This window comes from Pagrus pagrus (assembly GCF_965226575.1).
Source record: "Pagrus pagrus genome assembly, chromosome: 13".
Taxonomy (NCBI): domain Eukaryota; kingdom Metazoa; phylum Chordata; class Actinopteri; order Spariformes; family Sparidae; genus Pagrus; species Pagrus pagrus.
In genome coordinates, this window is record NC_140197.1 from 3,617,485 (window position 1) to 3,631,928 (window position 14,444).

Sequence of the window (14,444 nt, forward strand, 5' to 3'; positions counted from 1 at the left end):
TCACCACGTCAGGGCTGAGTCACATTTACTGGCTGCAGACTGCCATAAGTGACTCAGTACAGTTTCTTCATTTCCCACATCTCTGCTTCATTTAGTCTTTTTGACCATTTTCATGTCGAGTACACAAGTTACATTCCCAGATACTCACAGTGCACACTTCTGACACACTTTTATACATTTGATAAACAAATTAAGTAATCAGCTTAATTGATTAAAGAGCCAACTTGACAATTTGACCTACTATTCACATTTGTGAATGGTTTAGTCTTTCATTTAAACTTCAGAGACTGAAAGAGAATGAAACACATGAAATAAATAAATAATACATGATACACACACGGGACATTTGTGTTTGTAGTACAGTGATATTGTAGTACAGCCTTACTACACGTTGACATCATCTGCCTTAAATGACACATTTGAGGCTCTTTTTGAAAACTGTTCTTTTCAAAAAAAAAATTTCAAACAGTGATTTATATTTTTACAGTCAGAAATGACCTTTTCTGTGTTGGTTCTTCAACCATCAACTTTTTACTTTCGTCTCACCACTCTCATAAATAGCATTTTTCAAATGCAGGCAGCTGTTTTCAGTGACAAATCGCTTATAAACTCACCGCACGCTACCTGCCCAACACCAAACAGCTGACATAGCTAGCAGTTGGACGGTAAAAGAGTGGAGCGTTTAGCTAAGCTAAATTTTCAGATGTTTTTCAGACGTTGTTAGGGACCATAACAGAGTGAATGTTGGATCTACTTTAGGACAGAAAAACGGTTTTATATTAATGCTAATGGTGCTTCATGTTAGCTATGTGTAAATAGCAGGAGTGTGATGATACACTGAGCTCACAAGACGAGACAATACACGATATTGGATGATTTTTCCATCAACATAGCAAGTTTTTCCTTGCTCGAATCGAGGGTCTAAGGACAGAGGGTGTCGTTCACTGTACAGATTGTAAAGCCCATTGAGGCAATGTGATTGTGATTTTGGGCTGTATAAATAAAATTGATTTGATTCATGAGAACGAGACCAGACGATATTTTAACACTATTTTTAAGAAAACTTCAATGACGAAATATATGACTGGAAACATCTTTTATTCGATCGAAAGTCACAAAATGCAAAACAATGCAGGTCCATTTTGAAATGTTTTAACTAGTAATCTGAAGCTGTGTGTGACCTTCTCACTGAACTGAAGGTTTTTCTTAGTCTTATTTTTGAAGTGCAAACAATAATTAAAGTAGTACAAAGTAGTACTACAACTACACTGCCCAGCCTAAGATACTCTAGGCTATTACGCGCATTGATCTCATCATAGCCGTAGTACATAGGCCATTGCTTGCTAATAAATTAGTCATCAAGACATTATTTGGTGAAAAGTGAGTTCTTTGATTATCGCTTATTTTGCTACCCCCAAGTTGTAAAACAAAAAAAAAACTAAATTCTCCTCTGGATAATCAGTTATTGAAAAATTGGAAATCCATGAGTATAGTTATATATTTTATATTATTGAGTTTTATTTTATTGTTCTCTCTCAGCCAGACACAAAGGAGTCTTGCTCTATTTTCCTAGTCACCGTCTAATCTGTCTTCAGTGCATTTACATAAAAAGCCAACAATTTACCTTCCCTGGACACATGCACTGTCATATTTGCATGCATATTAATGTATGCGCTGCTTTTCAGTTGTGTGTGTGTGTGTGTGTGTGTATGGATGCAGCCTTGGTTTTTAGACTCAATCCCATCATTCCTGCGTGCTTGTCATCAAGGATTAACACACTGACACAGATTACACACACATGCATGGCTCAGCTGGCCACTGCTGTGTGTGCGTACATTCAAACAACAACACAACATCTGATTGCTGCAACCAGAAGCTTTTGTGGGAAGCTTTGTTTAGCTTATTCCTCGACAATCCATGCAGATAGTTGTGGTTTCATTTGCCCAGGCTGCTCCTGAGGAAGGTTATACTGGGACTACTGTTTGTTCTGTTCCAGAGTTTTGACAGTGTTCTTCTTTTAGAATTGGATTAAACACAGATGAAGTGTTGCGTACTGACAGCAGTGTCTTATCTTACCGGTAAGTCAGCAGCACACGATCCATTCCCCTTGTTTTTATACACAGAGGACCGACCGAATGAGAGAGAGAAAAGAGGAAGAAGGTATGAGAACACACGGCTGTCTGCCACATGCCACGCATTGTTACAGGAGCACAGCTTGATATCGCCGTGGAGATGTTGTTCCCGAAAAATCATAATTATGTTGCTCAAGGGCCATCATTGCAACTGACAGATGACGTTTTTATGTCGGAGCTTGAGGACTGGGTGAAAGAGTCATCATTTGTAACTTGTGGTTAGCGTTGTGAAAGAGTCTACTGCAGCCCAAACTATCTTTTCCTAAACCTAACCAACTATTCTTGTTGCCTAAACCCAACGAAACAGTGACAGGAAACTGATAATAAACAGAAAATAATAAGTCAACAGTAGAATAGTATCTTCAAAACAGGATACTATCCTCGGTCTCCTGCGTGAGTGTCTGTATTATCCAGTATACAGCGTTTTGCTCCAGATGTGTTTTTTGTTGCTTTTTTCCCAAGTTGAAATTATGATCCTGTACAAACATTAAAGGATGAGTTCACCCAAAAATGAAAATTCTGTCATTATCTACTCACCCCCATGTGGACGGAGGCGCTGGTAAACTTTCATAGTGCACAAAACATTTCTGAAACTCCACAGCAAAAACTACATTGCAGCAATATCTTTTTTAACAACTGAAGTAGATGGGGACTTGTTTTAAAACATATTGAAACAACCGAACATAAAATGTCTCCATACGGCTCGTTTGGCACGATCCAACTCTCCAGAAGCCCCGAACTGATTTGAAAATACGTTTTTAAAGCCAAAATCTTATCTGTGGCTGCTGAGCTAAAAGCGTTAGCGCACCCTGTCTGAAGTGGCTGCGTGAGCTCGACCACATGTCGATGTTGTAAATAACATCTTTTCAAATCAATTTTTATCTCCGGGCTCCCAGAGACTTCGGTTATGGAGCTATTTTATGTTTTTTGGGTTCTTTTCTTCCATTTTGAAATTAGTCCCCATCTACGTCAGGATTATTAGAAGAATGCTGCAGCACTGTTCTGCTGCGAAGCTCCAGAGATGTTTTGTGATCGACGAAACTTCACCTGATTTTCCATCAGCATGGAGGTAAACAGGCAATGATTTGAGTTTTCATTTTTCGGTGAACTTTTATTTACCTTCGAGCCGTCTCTCCCCCGTGTTACTGATCATTTCATTTCACCCTGTATTGTGAAGCAGTTTGTAATGTCAGTTTCAACATGAGTGCCATGAATTAATCATTTATAGTGTTTCTGCAGTTTGACGATGATTGAGAATCACACAACGATGGTTTACAGCCACATGTGAGCTTTTATGGGTGCTATAAATAGCAACTGCTGTGCAAAACTGTCACATGTAATGACTGCTGATGGAGAACACAGTTGGTAAAACTGCATCTTTCCTGTACCGTTCTTTTTATTGAATAATGAGCGGTAAGACAGGCAGAAGTATCAGTATGCAAGCAGATTATTAAGGGTGCTCTATATCAACTTACGGCTCACTGTGGGGGTGGAAATGGGACTTTTTGCAGCTTTATCAGCTAAATCTGATGAAAAGAATGCAAATGCACATTTTGTGTCTATGAGCATCCACAATGTTATGTATTGAAAAGTTGTATCTCAAGGTAAACTTGTATGCAACACTCTGATCTATACCCTATCATTAACGTTACATAGTGCAGGAGCAAGTGATGGTCATACACTTCACACAAACATCATATCATCAGAAAAGATTAATAACCTGTACACTGTCCATGCATGTGCTCAAGTGTCCCCTCAACTCAAGTCATACTATAGTTCAATTAAAGCCAAAATAGACAACTTTTAAAATTTCCTGCCGATTCTGTTGGCACTGTTGTCAAAAACATAGCGTGAGCAACATGGCTTCTGCTAGCAGAGTAAAATACCCGGTTGTGCTAATAGACAGGCAGCTTTTGCTACTGACTGATCTAGTAGAAAGAACGTCCTGGCGGTCAGGGGAACAGACTTTGACACAACAGCAGCGGTCTCCATCGAGTGCATGCCCGTCCGTACACTCTTGGTTTACCCTCGGTTTCAGTCACTCTCCCTCTTCATTTTCTTTTGCAGTGGTTCACAGTTATTCCAATTGTTCCACCGTTACCTGGGGACAGCGAGCAGGTAGAACGGTGCCTGTTCTCGTTTTTTGGTTTGCACAATGGCAGACGGGAAAGTGAGGTGTCTGTATACACAGGTGGTGTCATTTTTCTACAGCACTGTGCAATCGTTAATCAAGTCAAAATCAGCTAAATTAAAAAAGCTTCAAGTCTGTTGCCATTTTAGAATGTTTGTTTATAAGAGTTGGAAATATCTCCAACCTGAGGCTGAAGTGAAAATAGGGAACAGATCCACAGGCTGAAGATCAGTGACTGAGCGTGCAGCCAGACAGAAGCTTCAGTGTGAGCTTCTGAGTGTCCGTGTGCAGCACAAACGGAGCCGTTTCCAGTTTAAAAAGCAGTCATTTTTTCTCTGTAGACATTTTGCTGGTGAAGCTCCAGGTGGAAAAGAGTCTGAATCCTGTCCCGTTCTGCCACAACAGATTCACTGTGAACATTTTATACTACAGAACTCAGAACAAAATATTATAGGAAACGGTGAAAGAAAATCAGCTTATATTTTATGAATGCAGAGAGAAAGAAATATTACTTAACTGATTTCATACAGGCATATTGTAGCCTAAAATTGTAAATGATATACTTACATGCAGCACATATTATAAGTAAATGCAATGAATACATATTAGAACTTTAAAGGATCATAAAAATATTTATAGATGACAGCCAGATACTGGTAGGTCCTTCACCCGGGCACGGACATAACACAGGCTGGGATGTCTGGAGTCCAGACACCTCTTCAGAAGTCTGATGATGTTTTCATATCATATCCTGAATGTGTTGTTAATGACTCGACACAGAGCAGGAGTGAAACAAAGTTGAATTGGAATATAATGAAATGATTTGGTAATGAAAGAGAGCCCAGCAGATATGTGGCCCAGCAGCCTGTACACAGCAGTGGAGACAGAGACAGGGAAAGAGTTTCAGCTGCACAGCTGTAATGGCCTGTGGTCGGCAGAGGGGGACAGAGGTCAGCACTTACTCATGCTACTGAAAATGTGGCACCTGGTGTGTTTTTAAACCTGATCTATGTGACACGGTCATATCACATATGCACGCTCACACACACGTAGACATCGCTGTATCTTAAATCACTCCCTTTTTCTCAGAGTCCCACAGAAATTCTCAACATTTCTCCCAGTTGATTCAGTCTGTGTATAGTAGAATAGTTATACTCATGCATGTAAAAGGTCTTGGAAGTTAAAAAAGCCCAGTGAAGCTCCTCTGTCCCACAGAATACACTGCTCCTGAAACACCTCACCAGTAGCCCCGCCTTTAACCGTGACATCACACTATGTAACACATTTGCATAATTGAATGTCTAGCTACTAGTCTAGTCCACCAATCAGAAGAGACTGGGTATTCAGGAGGGGACGTCTTAAAGGGGCTAGTTAGTGACGCTTTGGGATGGAGGCCTACCTGTCCCACAATCCCAAAGCATCAGTATTTGACGAGTTGGGAATTTGACTCAAAAATCTACTTTTCTTGCAAATGGCACCTTTTTGAAGGAACAGGAGCTAAAGCACAGCATCTCAGACAGAGCTGCAGCACTGGACAGAATGAGAAGACTGACGTGTTTTTGAGTAATAAAGTATGTAAACTCTTTATAGTGTTAATCAGATAAAATAATTCATTGGTAATATTTTTGCCTTTAGCTTACATTATGCCAAAGTCGAACAAAAGTCAGCTAATGTCCCAAGCAAATATGCAAATAAATGTTTGTCATGGTACCTTTTCATTTTTCCTCACTGACAACACAAGGTTCTTATTTTCAGTTTCATTTTAGTGAATGTATTAAAACAAACAAGCCAACATTATCTGCACTTTACTTCAGGTCGACATGTTTCGCCTTGTATTTATGTAACTAATATAGTCGAGTACAGTGTGCAGCAGGGATGACACATTTTTGTAGGCTAACCCGGAAAATTAGCAGCGTCCTGGTCCCCTCTACAAGAAGCCAGTGGGATTTTTCCATTGAATTATTGCAGAAAATTAGTTCATGATATGTGCAGCAAGATAATCATCATAGAAGAACACCACTTTTATGATTTTTGAACTGTGACTGCAAAAAGCTAAGGTAATGCTAAAAAATGAACGATACATCGCTGTTGCATGATTTCAGTGTCACCACCACTAAACGTCTTACTACACTATACTATACACACTATAAAACTTGTTAGCAACCACATTTTTTGACCCCAACGTTGGGTATTTCCTGACGTGTTTTATGTTGTAGAACATAACGTGAAAACATCTTAAGCCTTGTCTTAACTGCATACTTTTTTTTTCAGGCATTTAGCTGAAAACCCATTCAAAAAACCCAGTGACTCAGAGACGAGGGAACTCAAAGTGCAAAAATGTTGAATTATTTCTGGGTTTTAGGAATCATTCCTGCAGCACTCGTATTTCCTTTAGACCTAACACACTGTAAGAAACATCATTCAGCATGCCTTCAGGATCTGCCTCTTTACTTCACTCAAACAAACAATATTGTGTGAACAGCACATTAAATCCCATGTGGAAAACTCACTCTTATGAAGTCTGCAGATGAAGAAGGCTATAATGCTCACATGGCGGTGTTCTGTGTCAGCATTTATCTGAAGGATTTGCTGTTAACTGTAAGCGTATCTAGAACCAAATGGTGGTACTGAAGAAAAGAAAATAGTCAGATGGTAGACAGTTCTGTTATTGTGTGTGTGTGTGTGTGTGTGTGTGTGTGTGTGTGTGTGTGTGTGTGTGTGTGTTTCTTGACATCTCTGTGTGAATTGGAAACAAGTGACTCTAGTATTTTAACCTGCCATCTGTGTACCGCCTAACTTTGATTGCTTCATTTTCAGCATGCACACACACAAGCAGAAAAACACGTATTTTCTCACATTTAAATCAGCGTTCTGTTTTTTTATTTCAGATTAGGTAGACCGCAGAATAACACAACAGTTACAGATAGATAGCGCTGTGTGTCTGTGTCTGTGTGTGTTGGATACCTGACCCTGACTAAAATGGTGGTATGACAGAATCAGAAGTGTTGAATCAGATTATGAATTAAGGATTAAATCATCCTGTACAGTTTCCGAGTCTCTCTGTCGGTACACTGTAGATTATTTTTTGGTGTGTGTCGGGGCGTTTTCCTGTAAAAGTCGCATGAAAGCTCTATTTTTTCACCTTTTGCTCAGTTGTTGCCCCACATTTGAAGTTGTGTAGTTTTTACACAGCACACACACGCACACATCCACCAGAAGCTACACAGCAGGGCGAACAGGGTTATATTCTAATACGCATTCTCATTAATGCATCGCTTAGCAACGGTAGATGGTTACCTAGCAACAGCAGCACCAGCCAGCGAGCTGGGTGTGTTCGAAAAGTCGCACTAGTAAAAGAAGAGAGGGGGAGTGTGAGTGTGTGTGTGAGAGTAATAACTCTACTGCCAGCTGGACAAATGAGAGATTCTGCAGAGTCAGCTACTCATAAAGTATATTTAAAACACACACGGTCATACACACACAAACAATGCTTACAGCAGCTTTAATCATTAAAATAGAATAATTTATGAAGCCTCTTTCACATCCGAGATTTGCAAATTGAAATTCTTCTGTAGATCTCTGCAAAATGTGACGGCTCGCAGGGCTCCACACCGGCTACACACCATTGTTTGAATGATTGTCCATCATTCAACATCATCCAGAAAATGATTGTATTAATGATTTAATAATGATTTAATTAATTATTAATAATTGTCATCAGTTATCACAGTTATTGAGTGTTTGGTCAGTAACCCATGTCTCTCCTCCCTCTGTGCATGCTGTAAAAGAGAACAGACTTATTTAGAATCTCAAATGTTTCCAAACAGTGCTTCTTTTGTGGAGCTGTTTCAGTCCAGCAGAGGAAGTTAAATGAAAGCGCTAATAAAATAAAAGGCTAATAATCTGTGGTAACATCCTCTGCTCTGGGCTCTGGGTTCTCTGTACAGAAGGCTTGCTGCTCCACTCCAATGCAAATTGGCACGTCAAAGTTCACTGAGGTTGGATGCACACAGATGTAATTCAGCCAGCGAGCGATCCTGCTGATCACAGTGATTCTGCTTGAATGAAGAATTTATCAAATCAAATCAAATCAAATTTTATTTATACAGCCCAAAATCACAATCACATTGCCTCAATGGGCTTTACAGTCTGTACAGTGAGCGACATCCTCTGTCCTTAGACCCTCGACTCGAGTGAGGAAAAACTTGCCATCTTGATGGGAAAAAAACAACCCTTTTAACAGGGGGAAAAAAAAGACGATGGAAGAAACCTCAGGAAGAGCCACAGAGGAGGGATCCCTCTTCCAGGATGGACAGACATGCAATAGATGTCGCATGTACAGAAAGAACAGCAAATCACAGTTTACAAGTTTACACACAGTTTATAATTTATTTTACGGTGGTTGAATAAGTTTAATTGAATATTGCAAAAACTTGTGAATTTGAATCTAAAAAGGTCCTTGCCATCGCCAAATTATGTCAGACAGCAACGCAGAGATTCATATTGAAAGCAATCGACAGACCCTACAGTGATGGGGTGAAGGGTGAAACCTTTTGTCTAATCAAGCACATACATCTACTTTAAAACATGTTTAAAAAATAGCCATATAACACATTGGGGATGAGGTAAAGCTAGTGGAGGGGGCTGCAGCAGCAAACAGCACTGGCATGAAAGTCTCGTCAGAAACATGTCATTCTTATATAATTCTTAAGCGAGTCAGAAGAGTGTATAGATTAATATAAATTCTAATTCAGTTAGTTAGTTCACTGACTCTCTGTCTCTCTCTCCCTAGGGGTTGTTGGTTGAAAGTGCGTGCGTGTGTGTGAGTGTGTGAGAGAGACCTGTCGTCGTGAGCAATCATGTTCCGAAACAGCCTGAAGATGTTGCTGGGAGGAAAAAGCCGCAAGAACAACAGTGGTCAGTACCTTGATGTGTCACTACATGTGTCATTATATATTTTCTGAGTTGTGTTCATAAGGGTTGCCTCCAGTCCGATCACACAAGTACAGTCATTCAGACGCTCTCTTCTCAATGTCTCCCTCAACAGGCGGCAGCAGCATCGAGTCAGAGGGGTCAGAGGTCAGGATGATGGAGGGATTCACTCGTTCGCTTCCCTCTTCTCCCCTCCTCAATCTTCGTCTGGGAAAAAGAACCGGTAGGTCTATCTGATGACAATCAGTTTGGCGCGCTCACATGCTGTATAACAACAATCTGTCAGAAGTCAAATAAAGAAACACACAGTCACAGAACACAAACAAGACAACACAGATCACACAGAAGGAGAAACAGATGGCAATCTCCAGCTGAACTGCCGGAAGCTACAAGGCTAACATTAGCAAACGCCATATTCTGTGACTGTAGACGCGTCAGACCACAGACGGAACCTGGAAATGCTGAGCCATATTCAGAGTAGCATCAGCACTGCAGCATGTAGACTAGGACTTATTTTAGGAGCTGTAAAAGGCTCGTTAGTCTCGCATAGCCATTACATGGGAAAAGCTGGCGAATTTGTACTCTAAACAAATAGGGTGCAGCATTTCAACAGAGTAACCGCTAACTGCTGCTAACTGTAGCTGCCTTTAGTAAGTCAGCTTAATTAGCGTCGTAGCTGGCGGAGCGCTGGGGAAGTGGTAGTGTTGTTAACACAGGAGCTTTGGACCACCAGGAGGAGAAGTGGGGAATGCTGGGTGGGAGTGGTGCCATAACATGACATCAAAGCTGTTATTTCTTCAGCTTCGGTCGATCATTTTTTAAAATTTATTTGATTGTTTTAAACTAAAAGTCTTACATGTTGCACTTGTCAACCAATCACAATTGCCTTGAGGGGGCACTGAAACCAGAATACAGCGATGGTGACCCTGCCAAATAGCAGCAAGGAGTACTTGTTTTGCTTGTGGGGAGGTAAGCCCTGGCATTAAAGTGGCTAAATCCCTGCAAAATAAAAAACTACCAGCTGCTAGCTAATTTAGGTACATACTGTTAGCAACCAGGTTGTCGACGTGTAGGTTGCTTGCTCGGAAGTCATTGTTTTCTGAAGTGATGGGGATTTTGAAAATGGTAACACGCAGCGGGAAGGGAGAAGAATGGCGACTGAAATAGTCAGTTCTCAAACTGGACTTCTTGGATGAGGAGTTTTAAAGGACCTGAAAACCTATTTTCTCAATCAGATTCTTCTCTATCAGTGATGTGATCCTACTTGAACACACTAGTGTCTGCCAATGTCAGATCAGTTTTTGCTATTTCACATGAAAGGTTCCTGTGTTTGTTGTGTTTTCTGTGCTCCTCTCGCTGGTTCGAAGTGGGCGGGCTCAGTTGGAAAACAGGGATGTCGAGTGTTTCTGTGAACCAATCAGGATCGTGACACGTTTGAATCCAAATCTGTTGTTCCAACTCTCTGACTCCCGTTCTGTGATACACACACACACACACACACACACACACAGCTGTGACCTGTTACACTGTGTCTGGCAGCAAAGGGGGGGGTTGACCTTTGACCCTGCAGTTGATCGTCCCGCTGCACCGTAGTGAGAGAGAAAGCACAGACGTGTAATTGAACCTTATACCAACCTCTCCTCTGCTCTCCTCTCCTCTCCTCTCCTCTGCTCTCCTCTCCTGCTGCTCCTCCTCTTCCTCCTCCTCAGGGTTGAATTGACAGGCTTCTACTAAACATTACCATGTGGAGTCTCTCTTTGACTCGTTTTCAGTGTCTCTCTACTTGATCTCCGTCAAAACAGGAACATAATGAACTAAGGCAACATCTTAAAGTCACACCATGCCCACATACACAAATGCTCTGATTTCTGTTTATTTATCTTCTTGCTAGTAATAGAAATGTGTAAAAACTGCTTTTTAAACTACAAAACAGATCTAAACACCAAACAGTAGTAACTGCATTTTGCCTGTGAAGGTGATGCATTCTTCATATTGCCACATTAACTAACTGCACTCTGGTTTGGTGACCTTTTTACGGAGTCTACTGATGAACAGAAATCTCTACTGAACCTTTTAGCCAACAGTTGCTTATTTATGCATCCAGCAGTTACAGAGATCTGATCATTAGATCCATCATTTATTTGAAATCCTGTTATTGGCCACATGGTGAGTCAAATAGTCCAATATCCACTCTATTTTAGCTCTGCATTGGTCTCTACAGACTCCTGAAAATGATTTTTGCTCATTAGCTTCTTAATGTTCCACTTTGTTCACCAGCTAGTTGCTAACTGAGTCTGTCTGCTGCTGAGTGCTCAGCAGATGGTGTACAGTGGGTTTTTCAGAGCTTTGCATTCAATAGTGATGCGAGAAAAGCAGTGAGAGTGAACCAGAACAATAAAGTAGCAGGCAGGACAGCTAAAACAGTGATCTGAAACTGACCTGAATAAAGTCGTGTAAAGCCAAGAGGAGCTGCAGATTCAGGGGATAATTCTCTGTTGGTTCAGGAGCAACAGTTTCCACATCGTCACAATGTCTTCACATCGTCATTTGTTCCATTTTTTTTACAAAAATATGGATTATAGCTGCTTAGGAGGACATCGGCAGAAAAGACGTGTTTAATTCCTGTGAGTTTGGGGCTACAAAAAAGCAGACTGACATTTGTTTTATTTTATTTTGTATTTTTCTGAAACAAACTAGTTTATACAGACAAGAGAGCTTGAAGGGCACATTCTGATAGTGCTTTTTCTCCTATTCCCTGAATGTTATCCAAAGGCATAGTGTAGTGTGTGTATTTTTTATGTATTACCACCCCGACACCACACGACCACTTAAACTTATTTTAACCTAACTGACAAAACTGCAAGTATATGACAGATCAGGTCAGGTACGCCTGTCATTAGTTCCCTGCAACAGTCATGCTGGTTTGGGAACAGCGATGTACGAAATCTTCAAAGTCACTGGCAATCGACCTATTGAGTCGTTTTGGTCTGAGGATGTGTTGGAAAACCTCCATGTTCACTAAGGTCTATGGTTTTGGTTCGTTCTGTTACCGCTGGCAGACATTGCGTCCAAATCCTTTTTTTGCTGTTTTATTTTTTTTCTGCCTCCATGTATGTAAAGTGTCTTTGGGTCACTTGAATTTTAAAGGTTCTGTGGCAATGATTCATGAGGAAAATCATCCTTTAAAGGCATTAAATAAAGGTTTGACAATGTTTTTCAGTTTGTCAACCAGCCTAAAAACTTTCTCTACTTGACTACATAATTGTCAGGTAGATTTTATTTTGCTTTTCTCACTTTCCATCTTTTTTCCAGACATTCTCTTGGATATTGTTCTTGGTAATCCGTCTCCTCTCCTCCTGCCATTGAAATGTTTTTTTGTTGATTGAAAATAAGTCAGATTTTGAATTCTTAGAAACATCTAACTGATGTTTAATCGAATCCAACTCTTTATTTAGTTTCTTTCTTTCTTCCCTCTTTCTCTCCGCATTTTCTGGACTTAAGTGGATTACAGTCTTCCATCTTCACTGTGATTTGTGGTCAGACGCTCTTCTTCTTGGAAAAAGGAGTCTTACTTTAATTGCAGCATTCCCTTTCTCTGCTGACTGTTTTTCTTCTGTACGAAGAAAGAAAGACCAGACTGTCTTTCTTAACTTTGCTTGTGCTTCTCAACACGTAACAGATTACTCTCTCCGCTCAGCTCCTCCTGCAGTCCTTCCCTTTCCCTCCTGTGTGCGTGTGTTTTGGGTTGGAGGAGGGGAGCTTTTGATTCGCGGTGCAGTCAGGCGAGGGAGGTCGTCTTACAGACCAGATATGGAGGCTCCGCTGCTGAAAGAAAAACTCTTCTAGCACTTGAGAAACTTCACTTACTGCACTTCTGACCAAAAAGGAGATCATCTTGGAGGAGATTTACTCCTTCCATCTTGTGCTTTAGTTGATGTTTTCTGTCTTTGCTTGGTTTTGAGGAGGCTCTACCTGTGAATGAAAAGGATTGCATTTTTGGGATAAAAGGACAATAACCAGTGGATTACACCATCACCGGCTGTGAGTTGCGGTCATGTTTAAAAGCGTGTGGATTGTAGTTTCAGGTCTGAAGGTAACAACATACCTTTTACTGAACTTATGAGGAGTTTGGATGTTAGCACAGTGTTCACATCTTTGACTATCCTGCTTATGAACAGCAGCCATTCAGCTTCAGGAGCTGAAGTACCTCTGGTCATTTTTATTGTCCTGGAGAGTCTCTTCTCCTCCTCTTATCTTTTCATTTTTACCTCCCTCATCTTTCTCTCCCTCTTTCCTTTGTGTACTCTGGAGAAGGAGGAGCTCAGGACCCAAAAAAAGAGGACAGAATGGTGATGTCATCGTGTTCGTTTTAATTTTCAGCAAGAACGCTTAATGAAGAGGACAAATGGCACAACAGCAATTCAGCATACAAAACTGACTGCGAAGTTAAAGAGCGTTTCAGAGCTCTCATTCATCATGGTAACTCTTGTTGTTCTGAGTAGCAGCCCTGTGATTTGTTAACTCCGCCCCCTACTTGGACCACTCTGAACCAATTGGAACTCCACTGCCAACTAGCTATGGACTGCACGGCGGCAATTTTGAAAACATGTGCCCGCTCCAGATCCAAGTGGCGCCGGCACGGGCGGTCGTCCGTTTGTCGCCAGTGGAGACCAGTGGGCGGTTGCTGTTGTGCCGAAGATGTCACGGCAGAAGAGGTGGTCGGTCACGCGTCCTCTATCCTGCGGTGTTTGTTGTTTTACGTCTGCTGTTGTCTGTCCCACGAAGAGAGCCCTGAGCTGTGTCAGGAGTGGGTAGATCGTCCGACAGGAAGAAGAGGAGGAAGTGAGGACGAAGGTGAGCATGAAGGAATCTCTCTCTGTTCCAATGTTCTTGATTCAACAAACAGGTTTCTACAGGAGTCTGGGTTTCTGTTTTTGTTTTTTAACTTTGGGATGTTTCCCACAAAATACATTATACAGCTGTTGTGACAGGCTGTATTCCTTTTTCAGGGGCAGTCATTTTACTTGACTGCCCCTTTAAATGCAAAACACAAACAGTGTCTGCCACCAGGAGTCTCTCCATCGAAACAAAACAAAAGACGTAAGTACAATGGGATCATGGGAGTCGTCTTCATTGTTAAGGAACCATCATTGCCGATGAAAATGTGTCGGGAAGAAATGTTCGCAGAAGAGGTAATGTTTTAAAGTTTAATTCACATTAAGTTTAGTCTCCTTCGCTGACTTCCTTCA

At 41.1% G+C, this 14,444-nt stretch overlaps 1 protein-coding gene across 2 annotated transcripts in view; it reads left to right on the forward strand.

Annotated features, from left to right (window-relative positions):
- Positions 1 to 14,444, forward strand: part of LOC311267698 (protein TANC2-like) — a 50,558-nt gene that overhangs the window by 9,795 nt on the left and 26,319 nt on the right. Inside the window, exons 2-3 of one of the 2 annotated variants that reach the window (XM_084370919.1) lie at positions 9,056 to 9,180; positions 9,311 to 9,418. In XM_084370919.1, the coding sequence (XP_084227045.1) occupies positions 9,123 to 9,180; positions 9,311 to 9,418 (166 nt within the window). In that variant the 5' untranslated portion in view covers positions 9,056 to 9,122. Of the gene's footprint in view, positions 1 to 9,055; positions 9,181 to 9,310; positions 9,419 to 13,450; positions 14,050 to 14,444 lie in introns of those variants that run through there. The other variant, XM_084370918.1, reaches the window with a different exon arrangement.